Below are 20,000 nucleotides of genomic sequence, written 5' to 3'. Positions count from 1 at the left end.
TGTGATGTAGTTGGACGGAGGAGGCGGAGAGAAACAGACCTGTTGACTCTGATTTTATGGGACTACAAACCAGGTGTAGCAGGACTACAAACCAGGTGTAGCAGGACTGGAAACCAGGTGTAGCAGGACTACAAACCAGGTGTGGCAGGACTGCAAACCAGGTGTAGCAGCCATTGTGGCCGGTGCGCCGTCAGCTCAGCAGTAAGCACTTCCCACCCTTGTAGAAATGGATCCTGGGACCAAAGCTACCACAGACAGTCTGATGTATTACAAACTACGTCACACTATAGGGGAACACCGTTGTACAGTCATATTGGTTGTCATGGAAACATCAGCATCACGTTTCAGTCTTCTTTTCCAACAAGTACGTGTTTGCTGCTGCACCAGTGTTCATCCTCCCCGGTCAGAACATCTGGACAGCGGTGTACGGCGACTGGAGAGTTTCCTCCAACCATGGTGAAGATGGGTGGTAGTGTTATGGAGCCTGACTCCACCACACACACATGGAGAACATAAATAACAACCCTTCCTTTCATATCTATCAAGCTAGAAAGTAGTATTTGATTTCTACGCCATTCCCACTAGTGTCTCATCTGGACCTCAAATAGCGCCCCCCCCCTCTCTCCTGACCCCCTGGCTTTGCTGTTAACCAGTCCTCCCGGTCCAGCCAGTACACAGCACACACGTGTTGATTCAGTGCCGAGTCCACCTCACGGTCAGGAAGCGTGCCCCAATATTTATGATTTGTAACCTGCGTTAGGGGCCTGACACCACCAGGCGGCGCCAGCGCACGACATGATCGATAATTCAGTTTAACAAGTAGTAGTTTGTCCTCGTACCTGACGTCGTTGCGCATTTATTACACAGGACAGCAGTAGCGCTGTCCGACACAGTCCACATACCCGCACCTGTTGCATTTATGCCTGTCGCAATGCCGCTGACTGTCTCCTGGTATCCATGGAAACGTTTCGCGTCACGCGCTGTGTCGTAAACAGTAGCGGGTGTTCTTTTTTATGAATGAGCGCGCGTAATGTAAACCAGTGGTTCTCAACCTTTTTGGGGTGCTGGACCCCCCTGCGTATTTTTGATCTACCCTGAGGACCCCTCCACCTGATCTTTGGGGAGGGGGGTTGCAATTTGATAGAAACAGTAGAAACTGCATTTTAAATTGCATTATAGCATTTATTCACTCTTTGGGGCAAAAATAAGAGCTTTCAGTTGTAACTTAGATATAGTTAACAAAACAGAATTCTTATGCAGTAACTTTCAGATATATGTAACAAAACAGAATATGTATTCAGTAACTTTCAGATATATGTAACAAAACAGAATATGTATTCAGTAACTTTCAGATATATGTAACAAAACAGAATATGTATTCAGTAACTTTCAGATATATGTAACAAAACAGAATTCTTATGCAGTAACTTTCAGATATATGTAACAAAACAGAATATGTATTCAGTAACTTTCAGATATATGTAACAACACAGACTATGTATTCAGTAACTTTCAGATATATGTAACAAAACAGAATATGTATTCAGTAACTTTCAGATATATGTAACAAAACAGAATATGTATTCAGTAACTTTCAGATATATGTAACAAAACAGAATATGTATTCAGTAACTTTCAGATATATGTAACAAAACAGAATATGTATTCAGTAACTTTCAGATATATGTAACAAAACAGAATATGTATTCAGTAACTTTCAGATATATGTAACAAAACAGAATATGTATTCAGTAACTTTCAGATATATGTAACAAAACAGAATATGTACTCAGTAACTTTCAGATATATGTAACAAAACAGAATATGTATTCAGTAACTTTCAGATATATGTAACAAAACAGAATATGTGTTCAGTAACTTTCAGATATGTGTAACAAAACAGATATGTATTCAGTAACTTTCAGATATATGTAACAAAACAGAATATGTATTCAGTAACTTTCAGATATATGTAACAAAACAGAATATGTATTCAGTAACTTTCAGATATATGTAACAACACAGAATATGTATTCAGTAACTTTCAGATATATGTAACAAAACAGAATATGTATTCAGTAACTTTCAGATATATGTAACAACACAGAATATGTATTCAGTAACTTTCAGATATATGTAACAAAACAGAATATGTATTCAGTAACTTTCAGATATATGTAACAAAATAGAATGTGTTCAGTAACTTTCAGATATATGTAACAAAACAGAATATGTATTCAGTAACTTTCAGATATATGTAACAACACAGAATATGTATTCAGTAACTTTCAGATATATGTAACAAAACAGAATATAACTTTTAACAATGCAAACGGGAGCGAGATCTCTTATTAAAATACAATAAATTACACTTGTGAAACAGATGTAATTAGAGAAAAAAGTCCTGTTACCCTTTATAGTTTAGGCAGATAAAGGTCTCAGTCACATTTGAGTAAAATAATCCTATTTCTATAAATGTCATAGGATCTTTTTTTTAAAGATATTTTATTTTCACGGACCCCTTGCAATTACACCACGGACCACTAGGGGTCCGCGGACCCCCGGTTGAGAAACACTGACGTAAACAACGCTCTCAAGCAAAACCATGGCAACGCTCGAACGCCTCGTCCCTTCAATCCAACTGTCCAATCACAGCCGAGCGACATAATGCGCGCGAGTCTGCGACATAAGAAAATGTGTCGTGTACACGACGGCCCTGGGAGACGCGAAAAGTGTCTCTCATGACGTCGACATTGTCGAGAGACGCCTGTCTGCTAGCCGACGTTTGGAGTATAAATTGGGCTTTATTCTCATCGACAACGAACAGCTCCGCCATGTTGGAGGACAGCTAGGCCTTAGCAACCACCGTTTACACCGGAAGTTCTCATTCTCAGCGCAGCAATTTACCTTTGTAAAATAACGAACCGCGCCAGCTGTTCTGTCCGAATCAAACCTCGAACCAGATTCCGTCACTCTGCCTGTTTGGAAAACGTTTAGCACCGCGCAGCGAGAGCAACACGCTAGCCTGTGGATCGGAGCCGCCGTCCTCCCAACATGGCGTACGTGTTGCCGTCACGTGATGTGTGACGTAATACGAGACTAACCCACGCTGAGCTGTGGGACACGATCACGTGGTTCCCATGCTGAGCGCAGCCAATGAAAATTAATAGGGTGAACGACGCACGTCACGACGGACGTTGTTTACGGTAGGCCGTTGCTACGCAGCGGCACGACACCGTGGCGCGACAGAGAGGTTAGACGCGCTTGCTACGCCACCCGCGGAAAACGAACATGTTCACTTTAGTGGGCCATCCTTTTATTCGTCTTTCCTACTGTAAACTACTAATAAGACACGTTAGCCCCTAGCTAACGGGTCTGACCCTTTAGCCGAGCGGTTAGTGATGTCGCCTTGTGGTGCAGCACACCCCCTATCGAATCCCGCACCGGGCAAGAAAATAACCGGTTACATTGGTGGGAACCGGAAGTGTGCAGATCCTCAGAAGTCTCTTCGGAGCGCGGGAATAACAAAGCGCGAAGACGCGCTTCCGGGAGAGGGTGACGACTGTAAACTACTAATAAGCCACGTTAGTCCCCTAGCTAACGGGTCTGACCCTTTAGCCGAGCGGTTAGTGACGTCGCCTTGTGGTGCAGTACACCCCGTATCGAATCCCGCACCGGGCAACAAAAGAACCGGCTCCACTACCGTTGGGTCTGCTGCTGGCTTGCTCTGCGCTAACGGGTGTGGATGCTGCCAACGTGCGGCGTCCAGTTTAGCGCCAACGTGAACTAGTGGCGAAATGACTAGTCGATTAATTGATTAGTCATTTTCGGTAGACGGTTGATCATTTGATTCATTCATCAAGTAAAAATGCCAATCATTTGCTGGTTGCCGTTTCATAAGATTTGCTGCCTTCCTCTGATTTACATCAGGGTTTTGTCTGCTGGTAAGACAAGTAAACGGCTTTAGGACGTTACTGTGGAAACTGAAGATGGACATTTATCAGTTTTTTTTTTACTAATAACTAATAAAGACCAACAAATTAATCGATTATGGGAGTAATCATCAGTTGCAGCCCTAAGGTGAACACGTTGTAGGCGGATGAAGCAGACTAAGCAGTTCCTTGTGACAGGCTCGTTAAGTGGATCACTCACGTGTTTAATGTGACGTTCAGGGACTCGTCTGCATATTGTTCTGCTGTCTGCAGCGCTGCATGGTAAACGGCTCAGACGGCGATGAAAGACAGTTGAGCATATTCATAAGACAGGATGAGCTGCTGTGTGTGTGTGTGTGTGTGTGTGTGTGTGAGAGAGAGAGAGAGAGAGAGGGGAGAGAGAGGGGGAGAGAGAGAGAGAGAGAGAGAGAGAGAGAGAGAGATCAAACAAAGTGGCATGAGTCAGTGGCTGACTAATATGTATCAGCACAGAGGAGGATGAGCAGGGGGTGGAGAGAGAGTGGTGGAGAAGTAGAGAAGCCCAGAGATACAGCTAGAGATGGAGAGATAGAGGAACAGAGAGAGAGACATGGAGAGAGAGAGAGAGGGGGAGAGAGAGAGAGAGAGAGAGAGAGAGAGAGAGAGAGAGAGAGAGAGAGAGAGAGAGAGAGAGAGAGAGAGAGAGAGAGAGAGAGAGAGAGAGAGAGAGATCAGTCTTAGATTCAGGGGAAATAGACTCTTCTGACTCACAGCTTCTTTCAGCCTATCATGTGTTCCACGCACACACACACACACACACACACACACACACACACCCAGACATTCACAGACACACACACACGCACACACACATACACACACAGACACACACACCCAGACATTCACAGACACACACACACACACACACACAAAGACACACACACATACGCAGCTCTGGGGTAGTGTTGTGTGTATCCCGTTGTGTACATGTGTATCCTGTTTGTGAGGCCCTGTAGGTCCTCTGTGACAGAGTTGTTGGTTGGGAGAAAGGGGTGTGAAGGAGAGGAAGACTACGGTAGGGGGAAAGTCAGAACAAGCGATGAAGAGAGAGGGAGATTTCTTGTATGAGACCCAAAGTGGCCCTGCCAGGACCCCCGGGGGTCCCCGACCCGCCCACTGAACACCGCCCTGCTGCCACTGCAGCAGGGCGGTGGGTGGCCAGCCGGGAAGTTACTCACACTTCCATCATGGAGACGTCTGGGCCAGACACACACACACACGCCTATACATACACACACACACACACACACACACACACACACACACACACAGGCATTTATACACATACACATTACATGCACACACACGTACACACACACACCTATACATACACACACAGGCATTTATACACATACACATTACATGCACACACACGTACACACACAAAGACACACACACACCTATACACACACACACAGGCATTTATACACATACACATTACATGCACACACACAAAGACACACACAAAGACACACACACACCTATACACACACACAGGCATTTATACACATACACATTACATGCACACACACAAAGACACACACAAAGACACACACACACCTATACACACACACAGGCATTTATACACACACATTACATGCACACACACACAAAGACACACACACACACACACACCTATACATACACACACAGGCATTTATACACATACACATTACATGCACACACACACCTATACATACACACACAGGCATTTATACACATTACATGCACACATATACATACACACACACACAAACATACACACACACACACCTATACATACACACACAGACATTTATACACATACACATTACATGCACACACATACATACACGCACACACACCTATATATACACACACAGACACATTAAAACAAACAAACAGACACCCGCACGCACACACATTTAAGCACATCAGTGTGTGGTAGTGCCCAGATTATGTAAGTTTTATTTTGAGACACACACCCACTCTGCCTTCCTATGCTGTGTTCTTGAGGAACCTCCTCCATTGTTTCTGCAGTGACTGAGTCATAAAGGTCGGAGGTCAGATGCTGGAGTCTCTTGTCATGTGTGACAGGTAGAACATAGTGTACCGACTCGCTGCTCCTGTACTGCTGCTGCAGTCACTTTTCCGCCCTTGTGTACTCACAGCAGGATGTTCACTCACGCTGTCTGCAGCACGCTGAGGAAGACCCACCCTGTCTGTCTGCAGCACGCTGAGGAAGACCCACCCTGTCTGTCTGTGCAGCACGCTGAGGAAGACTCACCCTGTCTGTCTGCAGCACGCTGAGGAAGACCCACCCTGTCTGTCTGCAGCACACTGAGGAAGACTCACCCTGTCTGTCTGCAGCACGCTGAGGAAGACTCACTCTGTCTGTCTGCAGCACACTGAGGAAGACTCACCCTGTCTGTCTGTGCAGCACACTGAGGAAGACTCACCCTGTCTGTCTGCAGCACACTGAGGAAGACTCACCCTGTCTGTCTGTGCAGCACGCTGAGGAAGACTCACTCTGTCTGTCTTTAGCATGCTGAGGAAGACTCACTCTGTCTGTCTGCAGCACACTGAGGAAGACTCACTCTGTCTGTCTGCAGCACGCTGAGGAAGACTCACTCTGTCTGTCTGCAGCACACTGAGGAAGACTCACTCTGTCTGTCTGCAGCACGCTGAGGAAGACTCACTCTGTCTGTCTGCAGCACGCTGAGGAAGACCCACCCTGTCTGTCTGCAGCACGCTGAGGAAGACCCACCCTGTCTGTCTGCAGCACACTGAGGAAGACTCACCCTGTCTGTCTGCAGCACGCTGAGGAAGACTCACCCTGTCTGTCTTTAGCATGCTGAGGAAGACTCACCCTGTCTGTCTGCAGCATGCTGAGGAAGACTCACTCTGTCTCTCTTTAGCACGCTGAGGAAGACTCACTCTCTGTCTGCAGCACGCTGAGGAAGACTCACTCTGTCTGCAGCACGCTGAGGAAGACTCACTCTGTCTTTCTGTAGCACGCTGAGGAAGACCCACCCTGTCTGTCTGCAGCACGCTGAGGAAGACTCACTCTGTCTGTCTTTAGCATGCTGAGGAAGACTCACCCTGTCTGTCTGCAGCACACTGAGGAAGACTCACTCTGTCTCGCTGCAGCATCCTGAGGAAGACTCACTCTGTCTGTCTTTAGCATGCTGAGGAAGACTCGCTCTCTGTCTGCAGCACACTGAGGAAGACTCACTCTGTCGACAGCACGCTGAGGAAGACTCACTCTGTCTTTCTGTAGCACGCTGAGGAAGACTCACTCTGTCTGTGCAGCACGCTGAGGAAGACTCACCCTGTCTGTCTGCAGCACGCTGAGGAAGACTCACTCTGTCTGTCTTTAGCACGCTGAGGAAGACCCACCCTGTCTGTCTGCAGCACACTGAGGAAGACTCACCCTGTCTGTCTGCAGCACGCTGAGGAAGACTCACTCTGTCTGTCTGCAGCACGCTGAAGAAGACTCACTCTGTCTGTCTGCAGCACGCTGAGGAAGACTCACTCTGTCTGTCTGCAGCACGCTGAAGAAGACTCACTCTGTCTGTCTGCAGCACACTGAGGAAGAGTCACTCTGTCTTTCTGTAGCACGCTGAGGAAGACTGTCTGTCTGCAGCATGCCGAAGAAGACTCACTCTGTCTGTGCACCACGCTGAGGAAGACTCACCCTGTCTGTCTGCAGCACGCTGAGGAAGACTCACTCTGTCTCGCTGCAGCACGCTGAAGAAGACTCACTCTGTCTCTCTTTAGCACGCTGAGGAAGACTCACTCTGTCTCTCTTTAGCACGCTGAAGAAGACTCACTCTGTCTCTCTTTAGCACGCTGAGGAAGACTCACTCTGTCTCGCTGCAGCACGCTGAGGAAGACTCACTCTGTCTGTCTGTAGCACGCTGAGGAAGACTCACTCTGTCTGTCTGCAGCACGCTGAGGAAGACTCACTCTGTCTGTCTGCAGCACGCTGAGGAAGACTCACTCTGTCTGTCTGCAGCACGCTGAGGAAGACCCACTCTGTCTGCAGCACGCTGAAGAAGACTCACCCTGTCTGTCTGCAGCACGCTGAGGAAGACTCACCCTGTCTGTCTGCAGCACGCTGAAGAAGACTCACCCTGTCTGTCTGCAGCATGCTGAGGAAGACTCACCCTGTCTGTCTGCAGCACGCTGAGGAAGACTCACTCTGTCTCGCTGCAGCATCCTGAGGAAGACTCACTCTGTCTGTCTTTAGCATGCTGAGGAAGACTCGCTCTCTGTCTGCAGCACACTGAGGAAGACTCGCTCTCTGTCTGCAGCACACTGAGGAAGACTCACTCTGTCGTTCTGTAGCACGCTGAGGAAGACTCACTCTGTCTGTGCAGCACGCTGAGGAAGACTCACCCTGTCTGTCTGCAGCACGCTGAGGAAGACTCACTCTGTCTGTCTTTAGCACGCTGAGGAAGACCCACCCTGTCTGTCTGCAGCACACTGAGGAAGACTCACCCTGTCTGTCTGCAGCACGCTGAGGAAGACTCACCCTGTCTGTCTGCAGCACGCTGAGGAAGACTCACTCTGTCTGTCTGCAGCACGCTGAAGAAGACTCACTCTGTCTGTCTGCAGCACGCTGAGGAAGACTCACTCTGTCTGTCTGCAGCACGCTGAAGAAGACTCACTCTGTCTGTCTGCAGCACACTGAGGAAGAGTCACTCTGTCTTTCTGTAGCACGCTGAGGAAGACTGTCTGTCTGCAGCATGCCGAAGAAGACTCACTCTGTCTGTGCACCACGCTGAGGAAGACTCACCCTGTCTGTCTGCAGCACGCTGAGGAAGACTCACTCTGTCTCGCTGCAGCATGCTGAGGAAGACTCACTCTGTCTCTCTTTAGCACGCTGAGGAAGACTCACTCTGTCTCGCTGCAGCACGCTGAGGAAGACTCACTCTGTCTGTCTGTAGCACGCTGAGGAAGACTCACTCTGTCTGTCTGCAGCACGCTGAGGAAGACTCACTCTGTCTGTCTGCAGCACGCTGAGGAAGACTCACTCTCTGTCTGCAGCATGCTGAAGAAGACCCACTCTGTCTGCAGCACGCTGAAGAAGACTCACCCTGTCTGTCTGCAGCACGCTGAGGAAGACTCACCCTGTCTGTCTGCAGCACGCTGAAGAAGACTCACCCTGTCTGTCTGCAGCATGCTGAGGAAGACTCACCCTGTCTGTCTGCAGCACGCTGAGGAAGACTCACTCTGTCTGTCTGTAGCACGCTGAGGAAGACTCACTCTGTCTGTCTGCAGCACGCTGAGGAAGACTCACTCTGTCTGTCTGCAGCACGCTGAGGAAGACTCACTCTCTGTCTGCAGCATGCTGAAGAAGACCCACTCTGTCTGCAGCATGCTGAAGAAGACCCACTCTGTCTGCAGCACGCTGAAGAAGACTCACTCTGTCTGTGCACCACGCTGAGGAAGACTCACTCTGTCTCTCTTTAGCACGCTGAGGAAGACTGTCTGCAGCACGCTGAAGAAGACTCACTCTGTCTGTGCAGCACGCTGACGAAGACTCACTCTGTCTGTCTGCAGCACGCTGAGGAAGACCCACTCTGTCTGTCTGTAGCACGCTGAGGAAGACTCACTCTCTGTCTGCAGCATGCTGAAGAAGACCCACTCTGTCTGCAGCACACTGACGAAGACCCACTCTGTCTGTCTGTAGCACGCTGAGGAAGACTGTCTGTCTGCAGCACGCTGAAGAAGACTCACTCTGTCTGTGCAGCACGCTGACGAAGACCCACTCTGTCTGTCTGTAGCACGCTGAGGAAGACTCACTCTGTCTGTCTGCAGCACGCTGAGGAAGACTCACTCTCTGTCTGCAGCATGCTGAAGAAGACCCACTCTGTCTGCAGCATGCTGAGGAAGACTCACTCTGTCTGCAGCATGCTGAGGAAGACCCACTCTGTCTGTCTGCAGCACGCTGACGAAGACCCACTCTGTCTGCAGCATGCTGAGGAAGACCCACTCTGTCTGTCTGTAGCACGCTGACGAAGACCCACTCTGTCTGCAGCATGCTGAGGAAGACCCACTCTGTCTGTCTGTAGCACGCTGACGAAGACCCACTCTGTCTTCTTACCACGACCTGAGTCATGATGACCTTCATCATACAGTACTTTATACTGTATCAACATGTCTGCTTACCTCGATTAAACTACCATGATGAAGACTCCAGCTATCCTTCATCACACTGAAGTGTTTAATACACGCATACCATGTGTATCAGTATGTACTGCGGTACTATGTTAGTACTGTTAGAGGTACTTTTGTCTGTGTACCATGTGTATCAGTATGTACTGCGGTACTATGTTAGTACTGTTAGAGGTACTGTTGTCTGTGTACCATGTGTATCAGTATGTACTTTGGTACTACGTTAGTACTGTTAGAGGTGCTGTGTACCATGTGTATCGGTAGGTACTGTGCTACCATGTTAGTACCGTTAGAGGTACTGTTGTCTGTGTACCATGTGTATCAGTATGTACTGTGGTACTATGCTAGTACTGTTAGGGGTGCTGTGTACCATGTGTATCGGTATGTACTGTGGCACTATGCTAGTACTGTTAGAGGTCCTGTGTACCATGTATACAAGTATGTACTGTGGTGCTATGTTAGTACTGTGTACCATGTCTATCAGTATGTACTGTGGTGCTATGTTAGTACTGTGTACCATGTCTATCAGTATGTACTCTGGTGCTATGTTAGTACTGTGTACCATGTGTATCAGTACATACTGTGGTATTATGCTAGTACTATTAGAGGTACTGTGTACCATGTGTATCAGTATGTACTGTGGTGCTATGTTAGTACTGTGTACCATGTCTATCAGTACATACTGTGGTGCTATGCTAGTACTATTAGAGGTACTGTGTACCATGTGTATCAGTATGTACTGTGGTGCTATGTTAGTACTGTGTACCATGTCTATCAGTACATACTGTGGTGCTATGCTAGTACTGTTGGAGGTACTGTGTACCATGTGTATCAGTACATACTGTGGTGCTATGTTAGTACTGTGTACCATGTGTATCAGTACGTACTGTGGTGCTATGTTAGTACTGTGTACCATGTGTATCAGTATGTACTGTGGTACTGTGCTAGTACTGTTAGAGGTACTGTGTACAATGTGTATCAGTACATACTGTGGTGCTATGTTAGTACTGTGTACCATGTGTATCGGTATGTACTGTGGTACATGCTCATCCAGAGAACAACAGTAAAATAAGCTCATATTCCTCAGTGTTTGTCCACCAGTAGTATGGAGGTCAAGGGTCAGAGCACCGATACCCTACTTTAAGATGGAACAAATACTTCTGTGACCCTTGAAATGATCACGGAAGACAGAAGTGACCGACCGAGGGACAGAAAGATAAAACGTTCTGTGACTCCACAGTAGAAGCTCTCGTTTTAAAACGTATTTTGTGACTCGAGCTTGTGTCACTTCGTTTGTGGATGACTCGGTTGTAAGCAGCTCGTGCTACGCCCGCCATGTGGCGGCCGGTGTTCGGACGGCTGGCGGCCGCGGTGACTCTGTCTGCCACATGTTGGTCTTTCACATGTTCTTCGCCGCGGATTGGGGTCGGGCGCCGACATGGCTCCTGTAGCTGTCGCTGCTTTGCTTGGCCACGGGGTTGTGGCTGCAGAAAAAACCAAACTTAAATGTCCCAGATCAACTTTTTTGGAAATCTGAAAGAATAAAGGGAGGTTTTTAAATCCATGTAGTTTTGTTTTTTTTACATTTACCAAATATAATTACATGAGTGAAACATCGAAGCGGGTCTGATGGCGTTGGCTGTCTATGTTACATTACATGCACGGGGACTGTGGAACAGCAAAGTCAAGGGTCCGAGTGTAAATCTCGAGGTTGACTGAGGGGCGTCCGGGTAGCGTGGCGGTCTATTCCGTTGCTTACCAACATGGGGATCGCCGGTTCGAGTCCCCGTGTTACCTCCAGCTTGGTCGGGCGTCCCTATGGACACAGTTGGCCATGTCTGCGGGTGGGAAGCCGGATGTGGGTGTGTGTCCTGGTCACTGCACCAGCGCCTCCTCTGGTCGGTCGGGGCGCCTGTTCGGGGGGGAGGGGGAACTAGGGGGAATATTGTGATCATCCCATGTACTACGTCCATCCATCCATTATCCAAACCGCTTATCCTGCTCTCAGGATTGCAGGGATGCTGGAGCCTATCCCAGCAGTCATTGCGCGGTAGGCAGGGAGACACCCTGGACAGACCACCAGACCATTACAAGGTCACCCAGACCTTTCCTTGGGCAAATAGCAGCGGGATTGTATCTACTACAGGTCTTTTTGGGGTCAGTGAATACATGGCTACTGTGATTTCCCCCTGGTGAAACTCCTCACTGTCAGGTGAAAAGAAGCGGCTGGCGACTCCACATGTATCGGAGGAGACATGTGGTGGTCTGCAGCCCTGTGGTGGTCTGCAGCCCTCCCCGCATCAGCAGAGGGGGTGGAGCGGTGACCGGGACGGCTCGGAAGAGTGGGGTAATTGGCCAGGTGCAATTGGAAGAAAAGGGGGGGGGGTCCAAAAAAGGGGTTGGTTGAATAACGTTCTACCTCTCTCCTCCTTTCCTGTCTGTTTCTCCTCCTCCTCTTTTTTAGGAGCCCAGCACCAAGCGAACCAAACCGGCGTCCAGAGTGGCCTCGTTGGCCGGCCTCCTGCCACCCGTCAAAACTGCACCACTGAAGAGGATCAGTCAAACACTGCAGGTAAACGCCGCACACAGCAACCCACATTCTACTACTACTGCTGCTACGTCCGGCTGCTCCCATTAGGGGTCACCACAGCGGATCCTCCGTTTCCTGTCCTCTGCATCGTCCTCTGTCACGCCAGCCACACCTGCGTGTCCTCCCTCACCACATCCATACACCTCCTCATTGACCCCCTGGGGAAACTCCTCACTGTCAGGTGAAAAGAGGCAGCTGGCGACTCCACATGTATGGGAGGAGGCATGTGGTAGTCTGCAGCCCTCCCCGGATCAGCAGAGGGGGTGGAGCAGAGACCGGCACGGCTCAGAAGAGTGGGGTTATTGGCCAAGTACAATTGGGGAGGAAAAGGGGGGAAAATTAGATAATATTTGGCACGGGCCAATCATGTCATAGTTAGAATCCGATCCCGATCCACAAGGGAGTCCCAGTTACAGTGACCAGAGGAGAAAGTTGTCTAAATCCATATCACTGCTGTTATGATAGCATGTCAGCGTGATGTCATGGGCCTCGGTTATCACATGTATGTTATATGTGTCATGGCTCTCGTATGAACGAGTCAGACAGACAAACATTGTTCTGCTCCCCCCAACATGTGGCCTTCTGGCTTACGTGTCTGTCTTCCGCTCGCTCGGTCAGCTCTGTTTCTCCAGTCTGGTCATCCTGATGGTTATCTGCGTGGCTCGTCTGATCCTCATTCATCTCATGAGGTCAACGTCCCGTCCAGATTCCCTCCAGCAGGACACTCCTGAAGCAAACCCCCTGTCCTGATTCCCTCCAGTGGGACACTCATGAGGCCAACCTCCTGTCCTGATTCCCTCCAGCGGGACTCTCATGAAGCCAACGTCCCATCCTGATTCCCTCCAGCGGGACACTCCTGAGGCCAACCTCCTGTCCTGATTCCCTCCAGCGGGACTCTCATGAAGCCAACCCCCTGTCCTGATTCCCTCCAGCAGGACTCTCATGAAGCCAACGTCCCGTCCTGATTCCCTCCAGCAGGACACTCCTGAGGCCAACGTCCCATCCTGATTCCCTCCAGCGGGACACTCCTGAGGCCAACCTCCTGTCCTGATTCCCTCCAGCGGGACTCTCATGAAGCCAACCCCCTGTCCTGATTCCCTCCAGCAGGACTCTCATGAAGCCAACGTCCCATCCTGATTCCCTCCAGCAGGACACTCCTGAGGCCAACGTCCCGTCCTGATTCCCTCCTGCGGGACACTTCTGAGGCCAACCTCCTGTCCTGATTCCCTCCAGTGGGACTCTCATGAAGCCAACCCCCTGTCCTAATTCCCTCCAGCGGGACACTCATGAGGCCAACCTCCTGTCCTGATTCCCTCCATCGGGACTCTCATGAAGCCAACATCCCATCCTGATTCCCTCCAGCAGGACACTCCTGAGGCCAACCTCCTGTCCTGATTCCCTCCATCGGGACTCTCATGAAGCCAACCCCCTGTCCTGATTCCCTCCAGCGGGACTCTCATGAAGCCAACACCCTGTCCTGATTTCCTCCAGCGGGACTCTCATGAAGCCAACCCCCTGTCCTGATTCCCTCCAGCGAGACACTCATGAGGCCAACCTCCCATCCTGATTTCCTCCAGCAGGACACTCCTGAGGCTAATGTCCTGTCCTGATTCCCTCCAGCGGGACACTCCTTGTGGCCAACGTCCCATCCTGATTCCCTCCAGTGGGGCACTCATGAGGCCAAAGTCCCGTCCTGATTCCCTCCAGTGGGACACTCATGAGGCCTAGGTCCCGTCCTGAATCCCTCCAGCAGGACACTCCTGAGGCCAACGTCCCGTCCTGATTCCCTCCAGTGGGACACTCCTGAAGCCAACGTCCCTTCCTGATTCCCTCCAGCAGGACACTCATGAGGCCAATGTCCCGTCCTGATTCCCTCCTGCAGGAAACTCCAGAAAACCCTACCAATGACACACATGCATGAAAAGTTGGTGTAATGAAATGTCCTCCCTAATTACGCACTGCCTGACCTTTCCAAAACTTTAGTATTCATATCAGTGAAGGTGCAGTTTATCATCACCATTGCCATCATCATCATCATCATCAAGGAGACCAAATACAAATTTTCCAGTCACGAATGTTGATCCAAAATAGCTGAATGGGTGGTGTGTGTGTGTGTGTGTGTGTGTGTGTGTGTGTGTGTGTGTGTGTGTACTTGGTCAGTTATGTAAGAGGAGACAGAGTGTTGTTCCACGTTAACTCTGATTCAGCCCCAACAGAGAATATAAAAACTGCTGCAGTGAAGCTGGCACTGCAGCTCCTCTGACATCCTCCTTCAGTCCCTTTCCGCTTTAGAGAAGCAGAAGAAATTAAATTCGAATGAAGGAACAGGGAGCAGGAAATGAGTGTTTTGGAAATAAAGTTGCCTCTTAACCTTTCTAAAAATGTAACAAAACAAAAACAAAAGGATTTTGGCGGTTACGTAATGTTCTTCTCTTGACTATCAGCAAATGATGTCATATGTTAGAAATTACTCACAGGGGCGTCCAGGTAGCGTAGCGGTCTATTCCGTTGCCTACCAACATGAGGATCGCCAGTTCGAATCCCCGTGTTACCTCCGGCTTGGTCGGGCGTCCCTACAGACACAATTGGGCGGGTCTGCATGTGGGAAGCTGGATGTGGGTGTGTGTCCTGGTCGCTGCACTAGCGCCTCCTCTGGTCGGTCGGGGTGCCTGTTCGGGGGGGAAGGGGGAACTGGGGGGGAATAGCGTGATCCTTCCACGCGCTACGTCCCCCTGGTGAAACTCCTCACTGTCAGGTGAAAAGAAGCGGCTGGCGACTCCACATGTATGGGAGGAGGCATGTGGTAGTCTGCAGCCCTCCCCGGATCAGCAGAGGGGGTGGAGCAGCGACCGGGGCAGCTCGGAAGAGTGGTGTAATTGGCCAAGTACAACTGGGGAGAAAAAGGGGGAAATCCCAAAAAAAGAAAATTACTCACACACACATACAATTGTAAAACACACAGTCATACATATAATGGAGGCTATTGTCAAATTTATGTAAAAATAAGTCAGGTGGAGAAAGGAAGGAAGGAAAAGTGAGTCATAAAACTTACAAAGTGTGTGTGTGTCTCTCTCTCTCTCTCTCCAGCGTTCTATCAGTTTTCGGAATGATAGCCGGACGGAGATCCTTCCATCTTCCCGCCCCTGGACACGCCCCTCTGCAACAACACAGACACGCCCCGCGGCCGCCGGGACACGCCCCTCGACCGCGGCCTCGGCGACCAAACGGCGCGACAGCAAGCTGTGGAGCGAGACGTTTGACGTGAGACTGGACGCGACACAGCCCCTGTCTGCTAAAGAGATCAAACGGCAGGAGGTGAGAGAGAATGAGAGAGAGAGCAAGTCAGAGAGAGAGAGTCAGACAGAAACAGAAAGAGAGCGAGAGAGTCAGAGAGAATGAGAGAGAGAGAGTCAGACAGAGACAGAAAGAAAGTCAGAGAGCGAGAGAGTCAGAGAGAATGACAGAGAGTGCGAGTCAGAGAGAGAGTCAGACAGAGACAGAAAGAGTCAGAGAGAGAGTCAGACAGACAGAAAGAGAGCCAGACAGAGATCGAGAGAGTCAGAGAGAATGAGAGAGAGTCAGAGAGAGAGAACGAGTCAGAGAGAGCGTGAGAGAGAGTCAGAATGAGAGAGAGAGCGAGTCAGAGAGAGCGAGTCAGAGAGAGAGAGTCAGACAGAGAGTCAGAGAGAATGAGAGAGAGAGAGTCAGAGAATGAGAGAGAGAGTCAGAGAGAGAGAACGAGTCAGAGAGAGCGTGAGAGAGTCGGAATGAGAGAGAGAGCGAGTCAGAGAGACAGAGTCAGACAGAGACAGAGAGTCAGACAGAGAGCAAGAGAGTCAGAGAGAATGAGAGAGTGAGTCAGACAGAGAGAACGAGTCAGAGAGAGCGAGAGAGTCGGAGAGAATGAGAGAGTGAGTCAGACAGAGAGAACGAGTCAGAGAGAACGTGAGAGAGAGTCAGAATGAGAGAGAGAGCGAGTCAGAGAGAGCGAGTCAGAGAGAGAGAGTCAGACAGAGTCAGAGAGAATGAGAGAGAGAGAGTCAGAGAATGAGAGAGAGAGTCAGAGAGAGAGAACGAGTCAGAGAGAGCGTGAGAGAGAGTCAGAATGAGAGAGAGAGCGAGTCAGAGAGACAGAGAGTCAGACAGAGACAGAGAGTCAGACAGAGACCAAGAGAGTCAGAGAGAATGAGAGAGTGAGTCAGACAGAGAGAACGAGTCAGAGAGCGAGAGAGTCAGAGAGAATGAGAGAGTGAGTCAGACAGAGAGAACGAGTCAGAGAGAGCGTGAGAGAGAGTCAGAATGAGAGAGAGAGCGAGTCAGAGAGAGAGAGTCAGACAGAGACAGAAAGAGAGTCAGAGAGAGAGCGAGAGAGTCAGAGAGAATGGGAGACAGAGTCAGAGAGAGAGAACGAGTAAGAGAGCATGAGAGAGAGTCAGAATGAGAGAGAGAGCGAGTCAGAGAGAGACAGAAAGTCAGACAGAGCGAGAGAGTCGGAGAGAATGAGAGAGAGAGTCAGAGAGAGAGCGAGAGAGTCGGAGAGAATGAGAGAGAGAGTCAGAGAGACAGAACGAGTCAGAGAGAGGGAGAGCGTCAGAGAATTTTGAACTTACAACAGCTCTTAATTTAACAAGAAAACAAACTAACAGTGAACAATGACATCATCAGACATAGTCACTCCTTTACATTCACATTGCACAAAAAGAGTTTCAACTTCCATCTTCCATCTAGAAATGGATTGGCCACCAGCTGTAGACACAGAAAAAAATATCCATCCATCCATTTTCCGAACCGCTTATCCTGCTCTCAGGGTCGCGGGGATGCTGGAGCCTATCCCAGCAGTCATTGCGCGGCGGGCGGGGAGACACCCTGGACAGGCCACCAGGCCATCACACAGGGCCGACACACACATTCACACCTAGGGACAATTTAGTACAGCTGGTTCACCTGACCTACATGTCTTTGGACTGTGGGAGGAAACCGGAGCACCCGGAGGAAACCCACACAGACACGGGGAGAACATGCAAACTCCACACAGGACGACCCGGGACCACCCCAAAGGTTGGACTACCCCGGGGCTCGAACCCAGGACCTTCTTGCTGTGAGGCGACCGCGCTAACCACTGCCCCACCGTGTGGCCCTGAAAAATAAATGAATAAATAAAACGAAAAAATATCTACTTTGCAAATACAAGTAAACCAATGTCTTTATTATTCCACCCCCCATTGGCTGATACATATGTGATGACCGTCACTGGATGTGGTATTTTTATGTTTTGCCTGTCCGCTCTTTCGGCTGTGACCCACACCACTAGAGCAGTGGTTCTCAACCTTTTTGGGGTGCTGGACCCCCTGCGTATTTTTGATCTACCCTGAGGACCCCTCCACCTGATCTTGGGGGAGGGGGGTTGCAATTTGATAGAAACAGTAGAAACTGCATTTTAAATTGCATTATAGCATTTATTCACTCTTTGGGGCAAAAATAAGAGCTCTCAGTTGTAACTTAGATATAGTTAACAAAACAGAATTCTTATGCAGTAACTTTCAGATATGTGTAACAAAACAGAATGTGTATTCAGTAACTTTCAGATATATGTAACAACACAGAATATGTATTCAGTAACTTTCAGATATAGTTAACAAAACAGAATATGTATTCAGTAACTTTCAGATATATGTAACAACACAGAATATGTATTCAGTAACTTTCAGATATATGTAACAAAACAGAATATGTATTCAGTAACTTTCAGATATATGTAACAAAACAGAATATGTATTCAGTAACTTTCAGATATATGTAACAACACAGAATATGTATTCAGTAACTTTCAGATATATGTAACAACAGAATTTTTTTGCAGTAACTTTTAACAATGCAAACGGGAGCGAGATCTCTTATTAAAATACAATAGATTACACTTGTGAAACAGATGTAATTAGAGAAAAAAGTCCTGTTACCCTTTATAGTTTAGGTAGATAAAGGTCTCAGTCACACTTGAGTAAAATAATCCTATTTCTATAAATGTCATAGGATCTTTTTTTTAAAGATATTTTATTTTCACGGACCCCTTGCAATTACACCACGGACCACTAGGGGTCCGCGGACCCCCGGTTGAGAAACACTGCACTAGAGGATGTATGTAAAGTACCCTGTTGGATGTTGTTTTATGTTGTTGCATTTTAAAAGTATGCTATTTCCACAGTGCCCCGGCCCTTTCAGCCTTTACTTCTTCAAAACGACCCCCAGCCCCTCCCTCATTGGTTGTAATGTCCCTGATGTTACTTTTCAAACGTTTCCTGTCCTCCCATTGGTGGCCGTGCCCCACAACTAGGGGCATGGTGCAAGGCAGCATAGTGTTTGTTCGCTGGTTGTTTTCTTTCTTGTATCGCCAACTTGGCCACTGCTGAGTGTTGTTACACACAAAACAGGCGTGTACTGCTATGATTCAAGTTGTTCCTACATCTATCTGTATAAGTATTATGTATGTATGAACACGCACAGAAAGGAAGTGTCCCCTGGTATGATCTATCTATCTGTCTGTCTCTCTCTCTCTCTCTCTCTCTCCAGGCCATATTTGAGTTGGTTCAGGGGGAGCAGGACTTGGTGGAGGATCTTAATTTGGCTAAGAAGGTAAGGCGTCACTCAGCTCTGAACTTCTCTTCTTCGCTGAACACCACATTCTTCATCAGCCCCGTTCACATTCGTACACCTTCGGGTTGTCCATCGTGTCCGATGATGACGCCTACTTTTGTTTGTTACGAGTCCTTTGGAGGCTGTAAAGTCCCATGCAGGATGCACACTGTCTCCCACAAGCAGCGCACACCGGCAGAGGCTGGTGTTGGATCAACCACAGCTGTGGATGTGTCTCCTGCGCTACTTTCCCAAGTGCTTTTCCTCAGCAAGTTTCACGCCTTCATGACATAGACGGCGCCAGTTGGGTCGATCAGCGGCTGTCATCTCTAGTGTGCCAGGGTGGAGCCTGTGCTTCTTAGGGAGACCTTTAGCAGGTCTCTGAACCTCTTTTTTGGTCCTCCAGCTGAGCAGTGTCCTAGCCTCAGCTGGCCGTAGGGGACCTTCCGAGGGATGCGGTCCTCTGGCATCCTGATGAGGTGGTCAAGCCATCTGAGTTGGTGGGGAAAGATGGTGTCCCCTATGTTCCTGCTGCTGGCGTGTTTTACACTCTCCAGATGTCCAGAGATCTAACACCCTCTTACCTTAGGAGATGGGTTCCAGTGGCAAGGGATATTCCCAAGGCGACTGGCATCTCCCCCTGCTGC

General features: G+C 49.0%; 1 protein-coding gene across 3 annotated transcripts in view; it reads left to right on the top strand.

The window, feature by feature from the left end:
- Positions 1-20,000, top strand: part of arhgef3 (Rho guanine nucleotide exchange factor (GEF) 3) — a 68,652-nt gene that overhangs the window by 33,059 nt on the left and 15,593 nt on the right. For all 3 annotated transcript variants that reach the window (XM_056273598.1, XM_056273597.1, XM_056273596.1), the window contains 3 exons: positions 12,598-12,705; positions 15,811-16,038; positions 19,291-19,353. In XM_056273598.1, coding sequence (XP_056129573.1) covers positions 12,598-12,705; positions 15,811-16,038; positions 19,291-19,353 — 399 coding nt within the window. The remainder of the gene's footprint in view (positions 1-12,597; positions 12,706-15,810; positions 16,039-19,290; positions 19,354-20,000) is intronic.

This window comes from Lampris incognitus, chromosome 2 (assembly GCF_029633865.1).
Source record: "Lampris incognitus isolate fLamInc1 chromosome 2, fLamInc1.hap2, whole genome shotgun sequence".
NCBI classification, from domain to species: Eukaryota; Metazoa; Chordata; class Actinopteri; order Lampriformes; family Lampridae; genus Lampris; species Lampris incognitus.
This window is presented reverse-complemented; position numbering and strand designations above follow the sequence as displayed.